This window comes from Lolium rigidum, chromosome 4 (genome assembly GCF_022539505.1).
Source record: "Lolium rigidum isolate FL_2022 chromosome 4, APGP_CSIRO_Lrig_0.1, whole genome shotgun sequence".
Lineage (NCBI taxonomy): Eukaryota > Viridiplantae > Streptophyta > Magnoliopsida > Poales > Poaceae > Lolium > Lolium rigidum.
In genome coordinates, this window is record NC_061511.1 from 190,053,576 (window position 1) to 190,072,298 (window position 18,723).

The window sequence follows — 18,723 nt, forward strand, 5'->3', positions numbered from 1 at the left end:
GGTGATGACATGAGTAAACAAGTGAATCATAAAGCAAAGACTTTTCATGAATAGCACTTCAAGACAAGCATCAATAAGTCTTGCATAAGAGTTAACTCATAAAGCAATAATTCAAAGTAAAGGTATTGAAGCAACACAAAAGAAGATTAAGTTTCAGCGGTTGCTTTCAACTTGTAACATGTATATCTCATGGATATTGTCAACATAGAGTAATATAATAAGTGCAATAAGCAAGTATGTAGGAATCAATGCACAATTCACACAAGTGTTTGCTTCTTGAGGTGGAGAGAAATAGGTGAACTGACTCAACATTGAAAGTAAAAGAATGGTCCTCATAGAGGAAAAGCATCGATTGCTATATTTGTGCTAGAGCTTTGATTTTGAAAACATGAAACAATTTTGTCAACGGTAGTAATAAAGCATATGCATCATGTAAATTATATCTTATAAGTTGCAAGCCTCATGCATAGTGTACTAATAGTGCTCGCACCTTGTCCTAATTAGCTTGGACTACCTGGATTATCACCGCAATACATATGCTTTAACCAAGTTTCACAAAGGGGTACCTCTATGCCGCCTGTACAAAGGTCTAAGGAGAAAGCTCGCATTTGGATTTCTCGCTTTTGATTATTCTCAACTTAGACATCCATACCGGGACAACATAGACAACAGATAATGGACTCCTCTTTTAATGCTTTAAGCATTCAACAACAATTAATTCTTTTCTCATTAGAGATTTGAGGATGTTTGTCCAAAACTGAAACTTCCACCATGAAACATGGCTTTAGTTAGCGGCCCAATGTTCTTCTCTCACAATATGCATGCTCAAACCATTCAACTCAGCGTAGATCGCCCTTACTTCAGACAAGACGAACATGCATAGCAACTCACATGAAATTCAACAATGAGTTGATGGCGTTCCCCAGTAAACATGGTTATCGCACAACAAGCAACTTAATAAGAGATAAAGTGCATAATTACATATTCAATACCACAATAGTTTTTAAGCTATTTGTCCCATGAGCTATATATTGCAAAGGTGAATGATGGAATTTTAAAGGTAGCACTCAAGCAATTTACTTTGGAATGGCTGGAAAATACCATGTAGTAGGTAGGTATGGTGGACACAAATGGCATAGTGGTTGGCTCAAGTATTTTGGATGCATGAGAAGTATTCCCTCTCGATACAAGGTTTAGGCTAGCAAGGCTTATTTGAAACAAACACAAGGATGAACGGTACAGCAAAACTCACATAAAAGACATATTGAAAACATTATAAAACTCTACACCGTCTTCCTTGTTGTTCAAACTCAATACTAGAAATTATCTAGACCTTAGAGAAACCAATTATGCAAACCAAATTTTAGCATGCTCTATGTATTTCTTCATTAATGGGTGCAAAGCATATGATGCAAGAGCTTAAACATGAGCACAACAATTGCCAAGTATCACATTACCCAAGACATTTATAGCAATTACTACATGTATCATTTTCCAATTCCAACCATATAACAATTTAACGAAGGAGAAACTTCGCCATGAATACTATGAGTAGAAACCAAGGACATACTTGTCCATATGCTACAGCGGAGCGTGTATCTCTCCCATAAAGTGAATGCTAGGATCCATTTTATTCAAACAAAACAAAAACAAAAACAAACCGACGCTCCAAGAAAAAGCACATAAGATGTGGCCGAATAAAAATGTAGTTTCCGGGGAGGAACCTGATAATTTGTTGATGAAGAAGGGGATGCCTTGGGCATCCCCAAGCTTAGACGCTTGAGTCTTCTTGATATATGCAGGGGTGAACCACCGGGTGCATCCCCAAGCTTAGAGCTTTCACTCTCCTTGATCATGTTGCATCATACTCCTCTCTTGATCCTTGAAAACTTCCTCCACACCAAACTCGAAACAACTCATTAGAGGGTTAGTGCACAATATAAATTGACATATTCAGAGGTGACACAATCATTCTTAACACTTCTGGACATTGCATAATGCTACTGGACATTAGTGGATCAAAGAAATTCATCCAACATAGCGAAAGAGGCAATGCGAAATAAAAGGCAGAATCTGTCAAAACAGAACAGTTCGTATTGACGAATTTTAAAATGGCACCAGACTTGCTCAAATGAAAATGCTCAAATTGAATGAAAGTTGCGTACATATCTGAGGATCATGCACGTAAATTGGCATAATTTTCTGAGCTTCCTGCAGGGCAGTGGGCTCAGATTCGTGACAGCAAAGAAATCTGGAACTGCGCAGTAATCCAAATCTAGTACTTACTTTTCTATCAACGGCTTAACTTGGCACAACAAAACTCAAAACTAAGATAAGGAGAGGTTGCTACAGTAGTAAACAACTTCCAAGACACAAAATAAAAACAAAGTACTGTAGGTAAAAACATGGGTTGTCTCCCATAAGCGCTTTTCTTTAACGCCTTTCAGCTAGGCGCAGAAAGTGTGTATCAAGTATTATCGAAGGGTGGTGCATTCTCAGCGAGGTGTGGGGTTTTCTCAACTAGGCACATTATATTAGATACATAAGTTTTAGCATCTCCCTTTTCATTAGTCTTAGGTGTGCTACTCTCATCAAACAAATTTTCAGGAACAAGCCAAGCATAATTATTTTCTAGTGCATCATTCATAGCTAGGAGCTTGCATGGTATTGGTGCTTTGATCTCCTCACCATCATCAATATTATTAGTGTATCTTATTCTATCCATATCCATCTTTTCAAGGAGACTAGCAAAATTAGTAGGAGAACCAAGCATATTAAATTTAGCAAAGACCTTTCTAGCTTCTCTTGCTAGACCACCAAATTCTCTAAGAAGGGTTTCTAAAACAAAATCTTTCTTTTCCCCTTCTTCCATATCACTAAGTGTGAAAAACATATGTTGGATTATAGGATTGAGATTAACAAATTTGGTTTCCAACAAGCGAACTAAATGCGCGGCAGCAATTTCATAAGTAGGCGCAAGGTCCACCAAGTGTCTATCCTCAAAATCATCAATAGTACTAACATGGTTGAAGAATTCTTCTATATTATTTCTCCCAATTATAGACCCACGTCCTACCGGTATGTTCTTTGTGGTAAAATTAAAAGGAAACATGATGAAATAAGTAAAGTAAATGCAAGTAACTAATTTTTTTTTGTGTTTTTGATATAGCAAACAAGATAGCAAATAAAGTAAAACTAGCAACTAATTTTTTTGTGTTTTGATTTAGTGCAGCAAACAAAGTAGTAAATAAAATAAAGCAAGACAAAAACAAAGTAAAGAGATTGAGAAGTGGAGACTCCCCTTGCAGCGTGTCTTGATCTCCCCGGCAACGGCGCCGTGAAAATATGCTTGATGGCGTGTATTTCACACGTTCGTTGGGCAACCCCAAGAGGAAGGTATGATGAGCACAAGCAGCAAGTTTTCCCTCGGAAAGAAACCAAGGTTTATCGAACCAGGAGGAGCCAAGAAGCACGTTGAAGGTTGATGGCGGCGGGATGTAGTGCGGCGCAACACCGGGGATTCCGGCGCCAACGTGGAACCCGCACAACACAACCAAACTACTTTGCCCCAACGAAACAGTGAGGTTGTCAATCTCACCGGCTTGCTGTAACAAAGGATTAACCGTATTGTGTGGAAGATGATTGTTTGCGAGAAAACGAGTAGAACAAGTATTGCAGTAGATTGTATTTCAAGTAAAGAGAATTGGACCGGGGTCCACAGTTCACTAGAGGTGTCTCTCCCATAAGACGAACAGCATGTTGGGTGAACAAATTACAGTTGGGCAATTTACAAATAAAGAGAGCATGACAATGCACATACATATCATGATGAGTATAGTGAGATTTAATTGGGCATTACGACAAAGTACATAGACCGCCATCCAACTGCATCTATGCCTAAAAAGTCCACCTTCGAAGTTATCATCCGAACCCCTCCAAGTATTAAGTTGCAAACAACAGACAATTGCATTAAGTATGGTGCGTAATGTAATCAACAACTACATCCTTAGACATAGCATCAATGTTTTATCCCTAGTGGCAACAGCACAACACAACCTTAGAACTTTCTCATCATCGTCCCAGGTGTCAATGCAGGCATGAACCCACTATCGAGCATAAGTACTCCCTCTTGGAGTTAAAAGTAACTACTTGGCCAGAGCATCTACTAGTAACGGAGAGCATGCAAGATCATAAACAACACATAAGCATAACTTTGATAATCAACATAACAAGTATTCTCTATTCATCGGATCCCAACAAACGCAACATATAGAATTACATATAGATGATCTTGATCATGATAGGCAGCTCACAAGATCCGACAATGATAGCACAATGGGGAGAAGACAACCATCTAGCTACTGCTATGGACCCATAGTCCAGGGGTAGACTACTCACACATCACACCGGAGGCGACCATGGCGGCGTAGAGTCCTCCGGGAGATGAATCCCCTCTCCGGCAGGGTGCCGGAGGCGATCTCCGGGATCCCCCGAGATGGGATCGGCGGCGACGGCGTCTCGGCAATGTTTTCCGTATCGTGGCTCTCGGTACCGGGGGTTTCGTCACGGAGGCTATTTGTAGGCGGAAGGGCAAGTCGAGAGGCGGCACGGGGGCCCACACCACGGGGCCGCGCGGCCAAGGGGGGCCGCGCCGCCCTAGGGTTTGGCTCCCCGTGGCCCCTCTTCGTCTCTCCTTCGGACTTCCGGAAGCTTCGTGAGAAAATAGGCCTCCGGGCTTTTATTTCGTCCAATTCCGAGAATATTTCTTTACTAGGATTTCTGAAACCAAAAACAGCAGAAAACAACGAATCGGCACTTCGGCATCTTGTTAATAGGTTAGTTCCAGAAAATGCACGAATATGATATAAAGTGTGCATAAAACATGTAGATAACATCAATAATGTGGCATGGAACACAAGAAATTATCGATACGTTGGAGACGTATCAGCCACCGGCGACGATCAAATCCTGGGAGAGGAGGAGCGGGATGACACCGAGGACTACATAGGCTACCTTGTGTACCTCGCGGAGAAGGCTAAGGAGGAGGGCAAGGTGGACGAGCTCCCCCTCATGCCGAAAGGCGTGGATGAGGAGGAAGCAACGAGCTCCCCCTCATAGGAGTCGCCTCCACGACAAGCGCTACGCCGTGACGGTCATGCCTCCCGTCCTGTCAGAGGAGGAAGCCCTAAGTGTGTCCATGGAGGCCTCACGCCTGGCACCGCTGCCTTCCTAGGCGCCCTAGTAGCAACAACCAATTGCGGCAGTGCCTCCTCCTCCACCGGTTGTCCACTATCTACATGTGCCGGCACCGGACTGTTGTGGGTGATGCGTACGATCATCGACCTGACGCATGAGGACAATGATGACCAGTAGAATAGGCCTCGACTCGGCACATTTACTTTCAATGTTTATTTATCTTTTAAGATCAATGTAAATTTATGGTTTCCTATGAATGAAAATTTCAAAAAAAATCCATCGGGCGACTGGGCAAGGCCCAACCTAAACGAACACTAGGCGTAAAGAGACTGGTTTTAGTGTTTGTGGCCCAACACAAACGGACTGGAACATACACAAATCGTGTCTAAAATACGTTGGACCGTTGGTGACACCCTAAGTGTGGAATTGCATGCACTAGCCAATTCAACCAAAAAACCGATCTGATGGAGGAGGGCTAGGCAATTATATTCAACACTAAGATTTCGAGTCACCTAAAAGGTCCATCGTTCCTTTTCCCAAGGGCTAGAGCCACGCGAATGCGTGAGAGGAGGGAGAAGCTATGCCCCGACCTAGTCGGCGGCGAAGACGCGCCACAAACCCCAGGCTAGGATGTTGGGCCAGCCTAGGTTTTGTTTTTCCATTTTTTCTCTTTTTTGAAAACTTTATCTTTCAAGGGATTTTTTTAAACTACTACATTTTTTAGTATAAACATATTGAAATCTGATTTTTTTTAAAAATTAAACATTTTTGAAATTTCAAATTTTAACTTTAATTTTTTAAAGTGTTTTTTTAATTTGTATATTTTCAGAATTGAACATTTGTTAAGTCTGAACAAATTTCAAATAAACATTTTAAAAATTTGAACATTTTTTAAACTTGATTTTTCAAATCTAAAAAGTAAAAAAGTGAAAAAAGAAAACCAAAAAGAAAAAGAAAACGAAAACGAAAACAAGAAAACAGAACGAAGAAGGCCGACCAGGCCGGCGCGGGGGTGTGCGAGGCGCGCTACCTCTACCTGGTCGCGATCGCGATAGGGTTTGCCTGAGAGGAGGGTATCTGGGATTTTCTGTCGCTAATATTCTACTCCATTCATGGATTCGCCGGCGACGGGATTTCGGGGACCCGCAGAGTGGGCGGCGCCGGCGTTGAAGGATTTGCTGCCGGATCTGTCCCGTGAGGAGCAACTATGGCTGGAGAACGGCTTCCAGCCGGCCGGGCGAAGGCGCAAGGGACGACGCATCACCAAGCAGAAACTTCTCGCGGAAGTTCCTCCTTCCATGCCCGCGCAGCGCACAGAAGGGTACGCGTATGCTGCCTTCCCCTTCACTCCCATCGCAATCTGACTTTGGGGAAGTAGCGTGCATTGTTTTATCATGATTCTTTGTCGATTAAGCATGCTTGTAAGAATTGCACATATGCCCTGACACAACTTAACTGAATGAATCGCCTCTTTCATCGGTAACACCCTTGCCTCACCGAAATATGTAAGATAGAATTTGTTCCCATACATCAGGTTCCATAGTATATATATATATATATATTTATTAACAGGGTTTCCCCCGATTTCCATTAAAGAAATCAAAGTGCTTTGCTACAAAACCTCCACAACACAACGAGCCAGCATAACCATCAGGTTTAAGATTAGGAAGACAGAGAACTAAACCTATAGACTACAACCATAGAAAGTCTGGGGCACACAAAGGGAAGCGTGCAGAACATGAGAAAACCTCAGGAACTAACACACACTTCACATCCATGTGACTCCAGATCACCCAGTAGCAGCCCAGAATTCTTTTCATCATCTTCCCAGCAGCATCAGTAATGTCTCCCACCAAAATGACTCAGCTGATCTAGAACACACCTCCACTTGAAGAGCTTCAACCATTTTTTCTTCTACATCGTCAGCCTGAGAGTCCATGAAGCCCAGCTCCCTTTCGTGTTGAACACTTCAGTCGCGACTCGCTCCACCAGCTTTGCGAGCCAACGTAGACGATCCCTTGCGCTGTCTTTCACCTGCAAAGAGCTCCAAAAATTAATCCAATAGCAAATTTTAAACATCACAGAGATTGGATCATCAGACCATTTCTTTTCGAAACATGGCAGATTCCGTGTCTTCCATATTCCCCATAACACCGCTGCAATGACCACTGCCGCAAGCTTCCTGTTCCAACCCTTCAAGCCTTTCAACCAAACATTGACACAACTCTGAACGTTTGTAAAAGGACGGTTAAAACCAAAAGCAACACTAATCACATTCCAAATGTATCTGGCTAATGGACAAGAAAAGAAGAGGTGATCAATCGACTCGTTGCTCCCACAGAACAAGCAACTTTTCGAGCATGATCCCCCTATGCAATAAAACATCTCTTGTTAAGATGCTTCCTTTCAGCACGAACCATAGAAAAGTTTTGACTCGCATGGGTATCTTAATCTTCCACATAAACCTATAAGGCACCACACCATAGTATATATATGCAACATCAAGTGCACAAATAGTGCAAAGTTCATAATTGAATGCAACTATAATTTGCAGCAACTTTTCAATTAATGGAAAATACATACATGTTGTCAGACAGTAGGAAAATAGAGGTTGGCCCTGGTAGGAATCAACGAAATGACTCACAGAATCCAAGAAAACCAGCGGATCCACCCCTTTTTTTGCGACTAAGAGAGCCTATTAGTCGCTCAATGTCAAATTGCAATCTAATTGCTTGATGCAGGTTGGTACCCATACTGCACTATGCTCTAATTGCTCGACGTTGTTTGGTACTATCCCCGTTGCACTAGTATTGTACTAGATGTCTGAATCCGACAATTAACATGCTTGTGATTGCTCATGAACCTGCATTTTCTGGTTGATTGATTGGTTATTTAGCTGATGGAATATACATTATGTTATAGTACTTATAAGCAAAATCGATAAATATATTTATCTACATGGCTTGCTAGTAAAGGCTTGTATGCACCTCATAATTACTGGGCTGACTCCAGGATTACTAGTTTTGAAATGCAGATTACTACGTCATATTTGTACAGTACAGTCATTTGTTTGCCACTGCCCTCACAAGTTACAGAGCATTAACTTACCTGGAGACAAAATATTTCATCTATCGTTGGTAACCAGGCAGCATATGCCTATGATAATATGATGGCTCTAAAAGCATGCTTAAGATTAGTCGTAGCGGGGAGTAACATATAGTAGTGTTATGCATATGACATTATTCTATGTTACTATCTTCATAATGCATAGTAACTTTGATGTAGTATCATGCATTAGTGTATTAATTAGCTTGTAGACTCATTCTACTCCCTCCATTTTTCTTTAAAGGGCGCATCTCCAAATCCCAGCGTTTTCAGAATGGGAGCCAAATTAGGCGCATCTCATTAATTATGCTAGTAATTGGGGCGTTTTGCATGCAACAGGCCCGCTGAATTCTCTCTTTCCTATTCCCTTCCGTACTTTGCATGCAAGTGGGAACACGTTTAGGTTTGTGGAGGTGTGAAAGCAGATTAATTGCATGCACAAGCTCTTGATCGCATGCACAAGCTGTTGGTCTTCGTTTCCCTTGGCCTCCTCTTCGTTGGTGTATAAAAGGCAGCCATTGCTTCCTCTTCTTTGAACCAGCTAGCAGTTCTGGCCATAGGCCGGACGAAAGTGTAACAACCCTAAGGCGACATGGAGAAGCAAGGCGAGGTGGAGGGGCGTCCACGGCGAGGTGGATGTCGTCCATGGCGAGGTGGATGTCGTCCACGGCGAGGTGGGGGGCGTCCACGGCGAGGTGGAGGGCGTCCACGGCGAGAAGGAGATTGTCGATGACGATGTGGAGGTCACACAAGGCCAGGTGCAAGAACTCGAGGATGAATTTGAGAGGGTTTATACAACCATCCAAGATCTTTTTCAGAAAGTGGATCGTGCAACCAATGTCGGAGCTGGTGAATCAAGGATTTCAGCTAGGGCAAGGTACATCCGCACCACTAACCTCGCGCCGCGGTGCAGGCCTTCGTCTTCATGTGATGGATGCATCTTCCCTGCATTTTGCCGTAACTGTGGTGTGCGTGGTGAGGCATCAATTTTTTGTTGTCTTGCTTGCTCTCTGCCGGTGCCATTGGACGGTGTACGTTGTGAGTTGTGCGGAAATCCACTTCTATGTGATGACTACTGCTGCAAGGACTGCGCGACGACTGTCGGGATCGGTGAAGATGGTGTGTGCTCTCGTTGCGGTCGCAACACCTCAACCGTTGCCGAAGATGAGAATGCATTTGTGACTGAAATCGAGATGAACTAGGCTTCATATTGAGGAAGAAAAAGCCATGTTTCTATGAATTGTAAAATGTTTGTATGAATCTTGTTCTTGGCTGCGAATTATGGAATGAAATGAAAAATCTTTTGAAGTGGATTTTTTTTTGCGTTTCTATCAAAGTTATCACTGAAATTGTTATCTATCACTGGAACTTGTAAGGCAAGTTGATATTGACAATGCATTTTTGCGTTAGCTATCAATGAAACTTGTGCACATTATTTCTCAAAGTGCAAAAGACAGTCCCAATATTGGCATTTCGTGAGAAAAAATGACTGAACTTGAGATTTTGGGATGAGACATAACTTTCAGCTGGCTTGCATCAGTTTATGTCTCAGCCCAAAATCTCAAGTTCAGTCATTTTTTCTCACGAAATGTCAATATTGGGATGTCTTTTGCACTTTGATAAATAATGTGCACAAGTTTCATTGATAGCTAACGCAAAAATGCATTGTCAATATCAACTTGCCTTACAAGTTCAGTGATAACTTTGATAGAAAACGCAAAAAAAAAATCCACTTCAAAAGATTTCTCATTTCATTCCATAATTCGCAACCAAGAACAAGATTCATACAAACATTTTACAATTCATAGAAACATGGCTTTTTCTTCCTCAATATGAAGCCTAGTTCATCTCGGTTTCAGTCACAAATGCATTCTCATCTTCGGCAACGGTTGAGGTGTTGCGACCGCAACGAGAGCACACACCATCTTCACCGATTCCGACAGTCATCGCGCAGTCCTTGCACCAGTAGTCATCACATAGAAGTGGATTTCCGCACAACTCACAATGTACCACGTCCAATGGCACTGACAGAGAGCAAGCAAGACAACAAAAAATTGATGCCTCACCACGCACACCACAGTTACGGCAAAACGCAGGGAAGATGCATCCACCACATGAAGATGAAGGCCTGCGCTGCGGCGCGAGGTTAGTGGTGCAGATGTACCTTGCCCTAGCCGAAATCCTTGATTCACCAGCTCCGACATTGGTTGCACGATCCACTTTCTGAAAAAGATCTTGGATGGTTTGGATGGTTGTATAAACCCTCTCAAATTCATCCTCGAGTTCTTGCACCTGGCCTTGTGTGACCTCCACATCGTCATCGACAATCTCCTTCTCGCCGTGGACGCCCTCCACCTCGCCGTGGACGACATCCACCTCGCCATGCATGACATCCACCTCGCCGTGGACGCCCTCCACCTCGCCTTGCTTCTCCATGTCGCCTTAGGGTTGTTACACTTTCGTCCGCCCTATGGCCAGAACTGCTAGCTGGTTCAAAGAAGAGGAAGCAATGGTTGCCCTTTTATACACCAACGAAGAGGAGGCCAAGGGAAACGAAGACCAACAGCGTGTGCATGCGATCAGGAGCTTGTGCATGCAATTCATCTGCTTTCACACCTCCACAAACCTAAACGTGTTCCCACTTGCATGCAAAGTACGGCAGGGAATAGGAAAGAGAGAATTCAGCAGGCCCTGTTGCATGCAAAACGCCCCAATTACTAGCCTAATTAATGAGATGCGCCTAATTTGGCTCCCATTCTGAAAACGCTGGGATTTGGAGATGCGCCCTTTAAAGAAAGGAAAATGATTGGATTCCCCCAGGGGCTCAGGCGCTTGCAACCTCCTGGTGTGTGATCGTGCGATCTGCTCCATTGTGCGGACGCGCGTATCCCTAGCGCCAGCACGTTTCCTCTTCACTCCTTCACCTTTTCTTTTTTGCGAGTTAGTCCTCCCACCAGATCCTCTCTCTCTCCTTCGTTCTTTTCCCCAAGCAGAGCCCGCGCGAGGCGCTCCTCTCCTTCCTCGATGCGCTCGATCTCCTCTCCGACCGCGTCACCGTCGCCCCGCACGTCCTCGCAGCTCCGTCGAGCCCCGCCTCCTCCAGACCGCCGCTATGGACGGTGTTGTTTCCCCGCCGCACGTCGTCCTGCATCTCCATTCCGCGCCGCCCTGATTCCGCTCCGGCCGCGTGCTCCTTCCCGAGCCGCGCCGCCCTCTTCGCCGCCCTCCTCGCCGCCGTGCCCTTGTCGCCAGCTCACCAGCGAAGCCGACTTCGTCGCCGCACGCAGCGGTCCATGTATGGCCCTCGTTCGCCCCCATGCCGAGCTCCGCCGCTGGTCAAGCTCCACCTCCTCTTCGCGCGCCCGCCTCTTCGCCGCCCTCCTCCCCTGCAGCCATTGAGCGGGCGCCGTCGACAGGGCCAGCAAGGTCGAGGTCCATAAGGACACTGGAGGAGTCGCGCTCAAGGAGACCAAGCTGGTAGTGCTCTGTGCCGTCCCCACGCATCTCCCCGGAGTTGCTGTTCAGAGCCGAGGGCGTCGATGCTACAAGCGGTCGCCGCCGATGCTACCAGCGCCGCCTCCATCTCGCGCTACTCTGCTTTGTTAGGAGTTCTGCTACCTTAGGCCTGCGGTGTTGCTACCTGCGGAGGTCGGTTTTGCTTTTTAAGGTGTCCGGTATTGCTACCGGCGGAGGGTGGATTTTTGCTACCATAGGCATAGGGCGTTGCTACTAGCAGCTTGTGGCGTTGCTGTTCTGGACGGACGGATTGCTGCAACCTCGGACGGCGTTGCTGCCGGCTGCAGGCGATGTCTCCGTTGATGTCTTAGAGGATTTGCAGCATATGAATAAAAAAATTTGCTACAATTTATTTGCGGTTTTGCTACATCTGTGTAATATGTTTGCTACGTGGTCTCCGGCGAGCCCAGCCTTTTTATTTTCTTTTTTGCTTCAGTCATTTGTTGCCGGGGGTGATTTTTTGCTGCCGGGAGATATTTTTTTGCTACATACAAATCTAACCGTCAAAATGGTTGATCCGACGGCTGGGGACCCGGGGGCTGGGGAATCAGATCCCCCGGGGGACGCCCAGCAGTTTCCTTAAAGAAAAATGGAGTGAGTATCACAACCATCTCTTCCTTCATTTAATAGCATTTAATAGCATGTCATATCATCAATTTGCCTAGCAATGCATGTAGCTCTATGTTACTACCTTAGTTACTCTCACTATAAGTAGTTTTATGCGTATTATTATAGTACACTCAATTACTTGGAATAATAATGTGCTGCTTACTTATGAAATGAGGGGAGAGCAACACATAAACTTCCCTCGCCCTTGGTTTGTCTGCTCATGCATGCTCTCGTCGGGTCGCATTGCAACAGACTTACACACAGCTGCCTGCCTAAAAGCCTTTTGACAACTGCGCTACAGTGAATTGAAGCTCTCGAGAGTCTTGGAAGCATGCCTCTTACTGTCCTTTCCTTTCTTCTTTCTTGTTTACTGTATTGTTATTCTGCTATGCAATGTCAGTATACGCTGCTCTGAACACATAATTTCCTCCACCTGTATTGGATTTGGACGCAGAGAGCGTGATGCCTGGCTCATCGGGTCAGTCCAAGCTGCTCTCTGCCACTACAATGCTAGGCACCAGGTATGTGCACTCTACTTCTCATTTGGTTAATTCGAGTATTTTTCATGGTGATTCCTGCTGCACCAGCTAGCTGGATGACATCCGTGTATAATCTCTGCAGGGTGTCGAGTTTGATGCTGTGAAGCCACTGATGGAAGACCGAGTTGGTTTCAGGGACCAGGTGTGGTTCCACCTCAACTTCTGGGCTCGTAGCCGCAGCACCAACAAAATCAAGCGCTTCTTCGCCGAGGTGCACTACAAGCCATCCTCTGACACCTCCAAATACCCACAGGCAACTCCCGTCGTTGAAATATGCACCATCATTGGTACGTACACGTCTGTGCTGACTTGACTTCCTTTTATTATTTTCTCTTCCGTCGTCTTCTTTACTACTACCGTAATGCATGCATGTTAATATGTTAGTGGAGTAATTATCTGATGTTAGTGTTGGTTCAAACATAATCCAATGCCTGCAGAAGAGCCTCTTTCCCAGTACAGGAGGGCGTGTGCGTTTTGTGCTGCCAGTTGCGAAATTTTGCACCCTAAGGGGTGCCGCAAGTTTGTTTGCGGCAACGACAAGGACCGGTTCGAACAACGTCTCGTGCAGTGTGGCTCTATGTGCATCGAGCCACCATTCAGTTGCCCCTCCAAGATCGAAAGGCACGGTCTGCCTTATCGCTCCTCATCGTCTTCGCCATCACAATGAACCGATCAATATCCCTCTTCTTTCTACAAAGTATGTCAGTCAGGAATTAGCTTGAATAATCATAGCTGATCTTACCAGAAAGTAGGGGTTGTATATATATCCAGTCTTGAGTAATGTCATGAATTTTGTTTCCATGTGCTTGATTGATTATTATATATGGAATATCCACTTACGTATTGTTGTGTTATGTATCTAAAAAATATGTACAACCATAGTTTGCTTCTGGGCGTGGATGAATCTCTTGTGTTGACAATGTGCATATTCTGAGATTTGGCGGTGGCTTAGTTATTCACCTTCACCGTGAACTAGATTGCTCTAGTGACATTGTTGTGTAAATTCAAGAACAGTTGAAAAAATTACAATTTGGTCACACATTGGATGCATTCGTATGAACCCATGTGGCCATGTACATGAAACACATGCCTTGTTTTCTCGCGTTTCGCCTGTTTGAGGCTCGCAGGTCTCGATCCCAGGAACGCCACCACTGACAGCGTAACGGGTCCTCTTTGCTGGGGTACTCTTGTCACAGAACGAGTGGTCTGCGAGTCTGGATCTTCTCCGAGTCTGGATCTTCTCCTAGTGACGTGCGGATCTGCTCCAGCGCACTACGGTCTGGAAGATTGCATGATCAAAGGTCGCCTGGAAATGTGGGACACGAGAAACATATGAAACAACAAACACCTTGTCCCGGGAAGAAAAGTGTTGCGGTGAAATGTTATAAAAGAATAATGCCCTAGTTGATGCGAGTCGCAGCCACTCATGATTGTTTGTTATTACATTCATCTGATGCTAATGAATATAGGTGTATTCCTGAACGGATGCTAAAGACTCAAGAGTATGTCAAACACGAGAAGAAAACAATGGTTGGTTCAATGGACACGAATGTCAGAAGATCTAGCTACCTAGGAAGACAAGCAGGAGATCAAGGCCAAGTTTCCAGCTGCGTCAGCTTGGAGGGAAGCCAGTTGTAAAGAAGGGGATATGTTACGATCCTGACTAGACATGACATGGAGATGGTGCCTGAAGAACTACATGAGAGCAGCAACGACAACATGGAGACCCCAAGCACGGAGGTCCAAGAGAGGCCTCATTCGGTCCGGACGCTATGCAAGCTCAAGCCCTACTAGGTGACGATAAAGGTGGAGGAGAGGCAAACGCAGCATGGTATCTAGGATAACGACCAAGCAAAGGACTTCCATCTCATGCTCATCCCGTGCTTGTTCTTCTGAATCTTATACCCTTTTCCCTTGTATTAGAGACCCTGTCATGTATGTGAACTTGAGTGTGTAACCCTATTGTCGTTGGCTGTGATCATAACAATATTCCTATGCAAGTGATGACTTGAGTGTGTAAGCCCTCTTCGCCGCCCTCCTCGCCGCCGTGCCCTTGTCGCCAGCTCACCAGCGAAGCCGACTTCGTCGCCGCACGCAGCGGTCCATGTATGGCCCTCGTTCGCCCCCATGCCGAGCTCCGCCGCTGGTCAAGCTCCACCTCCTCTTCGCGCGCCCGCCTCTTCGCCGCCCTCCTCCCCTGCAGCCATTGAGCGGGCGCCGTCGACGGGGCCAGCAAGGTCGAGGTCCATAAGGACACTGGAGGAGTCGCGCTCAAGGAGACCAAGCTGGTAGTGCTCGTGCCGTCCCCACGCATCTCCCCGGAGTTGCTGTTCAGAGCCGAGGGCGTCGATGCTACAAGCGGTCGCCGCCGATGCTACCAGCGCCGCCTCCATCTCGCGCTACTCTGCTTTGTTAGGAGTTCTGCTACCTTAGGCCTGCGGTGTTGCTACCTGCGGAGGTCGGTTTTGCTTTTTAAGGTGTCCGGTATTGCTACCGGCGGAGGGTGGATTTTTGCTACCATAGGCATAGGGCGTTGCTACTAGCAGCTTGTGGCGTTGCTGTTCTGGACGGACGGATTGCTGCAACCTCGGACGGCGTTGCTGCCGGCTGCAGGCGATGTCTCCGTTGATGTCTTAGAGGATTTGCAGCATATGAATAAAAAAATTTGCTACAATTTATTTGCGGTTTTGCTACATCCGTGTAATATGTTTGCTACGTGGTCTCCGGCGAGCCCAGCCTTTTTATTTTCTTTTTTGCTTCAGTCATTTGCTGCCGGGGTGATTTTTTGCTGCCGGATGTGTTTTTTTGCTACATACAAATCTAACCGTCAAAATGGTTGATCCGACGGCTGGGGACCCGGGGGCTGGGAAATCAGATCCCCGGGGACGCCCAACAGTTTCCTTAAAGAAAAATGGAGTGAGTATCACAACCATCTCTTCCTTCATTTAATAGCATGTCATATCATCAATTTGCCTAGCAATGCATGTAGCTCTATGTTACTACCTTAGTTACTCTCACTATAAGTAGTTTTATGCGTATTATTATAGTACACTCAATTACTTGGAATAATAATGTGCTGCTTACTTATGAAATGAGGGGAGAGCAACACATAAACTTCCCTCGCCCTTGGTTTGTCTGCTCATGCATGCTCTCGTCGGGTCGCATTGCAACAGACTTACACACAGCTGCCTGCCTAAAAGCCTTTTGACAACTGCGCTACAGTGAATTGAAGCTCTCGAGAGTCTTGGAAGCATGCCTCTTACTGTCCTTTCCTTTCTTCTTTCTTGTTTACTGTATTGTTATTATGCTATGCAATGTCAGTATACGCTGCTCTGAACACATAATTTCCTCCACCTGTATTGGATTTGGACGCAGAGAGCGTGATGCCTGGCTCATCGGGTCAGTCCAAGCTGCTCTCTGCCACTACAATGCTAGGCACCAGGTATGTGCACTCTACTTCTCATTTGGTTAATTCGAGTATTTTTCATGGTGATTCCTGCTGCACCAGCTAGCTGGATGACATCCGTGTATAATCTCTGCAGGGTGTCGAGTTTGATGCTGTGAAGCCACTGATGGAAGACCGAGTTGGTTTCAGGGACCAGGTGTGGTTCCACCTCAACTTCTGGGCTCGTAGCCGCAGCACCAACAAAATCAAGCGCTTCTTCGCCGAGGTGCACTACAAGCCATCCTCTGACACCTCCAAATACCCACAGGCAACTCCCATCGTTGAAATATGCACCATCATTGGTACGTACACGTCTGTGCTGACCTGACTTCCTTTTATTATTTTCTCTTCCGTTGTCTTCTTTACTACTACCGTAATGCATGCATGTTAATATGTTAGTGGAGTAATTATCTGATGTTAGTGTTGGTTCAAACATAATCCAATGCCTGCAGAAGAGCCTCTTTCCCAGTACAGGAGGGCGTGTGCGTTTTGTGCTGCCAGTTGCGAAATTTTGCACCCTAAGGGGTGCCGCAAGTTTGTTTGCGGCAACGACAAGGACCGGTTCGAACAACGTCTCGTGCAGTGTGGCTCTATGTGCATCGAGCCACCATTCAGTTGCCCCTCCAAGATCGAAAGGCACGGTCTGCCTTATCGCTCCTCATCGTCTTCGCCATCACAATGAACCGATCAATATCCCTCTTCTTTCTACAAAGTATGTCAGTCAGGAATTAGCTTGAATAATCATAGCTGATCTTACCAGAAAGTAGGGGTTGTATATATATCCAGTCTTGAGTAATGTCATGAATTTTGTTTCCATGTGCTTGATTGATTATTATATATGGAATATCCACTTACGTATTGTTGTGTTATGTATCTAAAAAATATGTACAACCATAGTTTGCTTCTGGGCGTGGATGAATCTCTTGTGTTGACAATGTGCATATTCTGAGATTTGGCGGTGGCTTAGTTATTCACCTTCACCGTGAACTAGATTGCTCTAGTGACATTGCTGTGTAAATTCAAGAACAGTTGAAAAAAATTACAATTTGGTCACACATTGGATGCATTCGTATGAACCCATGTGGCCATGTACATGAAACACATGCCTTGTTTTCTCGCGTTTCGCCTGTTTGAGGCTCGCAGGTCTCGATCCCGAGGAACGCCACCACTGACAGCGTAACGGGTCCTCTTTGCTGGGGTACTCTTGTCACAGAACGAGTGGTCTGCGAGTCTGGATCTTCTCCGAGTCTGGATCTTCTCCTAGTGACGTGCGGATCTGCTCCAGCGCACTACGGTCTGGAAGATTGCATGATCAAAGGTCGCCTGGAAATGTGGGACACGAGAAACATATGAAACAACAAACACCTTGTCCCGGGAAGAAAAGTGTTGCGGTGAAATGTTATAAAAGAATAATGCCCTAGTTGATGCGAGTCGCAGCCACTCATGATTGTTTGTTATTACATTCATCTGATGCTAATGAATATAGGTGTATTCCTGAACGGATGCTAAAGACTCAAGAGTATGTCAAACACAGAAGAAAACAATGGTTGGTTCAATGGACACGAATGTCAGAAGATCTAGCTACCTAGGAAGACAAGCAGGAGATCAAGGCCAAGTTTCCAGCTGCGTCAGCTTGGAGGGAAGCCAGTTGTAAAGAAGGGGATATGTTACGATCCTGACTAGACATGACATGGAGATGGTGCCTGAAGAACTACATGAGAGCAGCAACGACAACATGGAGACCCCAAGTACGGAGGTCCAAGAGAGGCCTCATTCGGTCCGGACGCTATGCAAGCTCAAGCCCTACTAGGTGACGATAAAGGTGGAGGAGAGGCAAACGCAGCATGGTATCTAGGATAACGACCAAGCAAAGGACTTCCATCTCATGCTCATCCCGTGCTTGTTCTTCTCGAATCTTATACCCTTTTCCCTTGTATTAGAGACCCTGTCATGTATGTGAACTTGAGTGTGTAACCCTATTGTCGTTGGCTGTGATCATAACAATATTCCTATGCAAGTGATGACTTTAATAACACTCTTATTAGAGATAGATTGTGCACCTCTCTGATCCGCACCGGCACCGCGCTCGATGGCATGCCCGAGTTTGTGGGTGTACATGTTTAGGAAATCACCACCATCCTCCTACTAGGGGACAACCGAGTTTGTGGCAAAAGCACGACGTCATTCGTAGCCCTGGGAGAAGTTGTCGGTTTCGCCGTAAACTGCTCTAGACCCGTGGTAGCCTTAGTAGGAGCCTGTCATGCTGCTCCGCGATCTATGTCGTGACACCAAATGTAACTTTTATTTTTTAGA

At 45.5% G+C, this 18,723-nt stretch overlaps 2 protein-coding genes across 2 annotated transcripts; both read left to right on the top strand.

Annotated features, from left to right (window-relative positions):
• Positions 1 to 6,273: 6,273 nt before the first annotated feature.
• LOC124647946 lies at positions 6,274 to 13,632 on the top strand. Its single transcript, XM_047187790.1, has 4 exons — positions 6,274 to 6,517; positions 12,881 to 12,947; positions 13,048 to 13,252; positions 13,403 to 13,632. The coding sequence occupies exons 1-4, from the start codon at positions 6,309 to 6,311 to the stop codon at positions 13,630 to 13,632; spliced, it is 711 nt and encodes a 236-aa protein (XP_047043746.1). The 5' UTR covers positions 6,274 to 6,308.
• Positions 13,633 to 15,092: 1,460 nt separating this feature from the next.
• LOC124647948 lies at positions 15,093 to 17,092 on the top strand. The gene is made up of 4 exons (XM_047187791.1): positions 15,093 to 15,253; positions 16,287 to 16,407; positions 16,508 to 16,712; positions 16,863 to 17,092. Exons 1-4 carry the CDS (start codon positions 15,093 to 15,095, stop codon positions 17,090 to 17,092), a joined length of 717 nt encoding a protein of 238 aa, XP_047043747.1.
• The last annotated feature ends 1,631 nt before the right edge of the window (positions 17,093 to 18,723 follow it).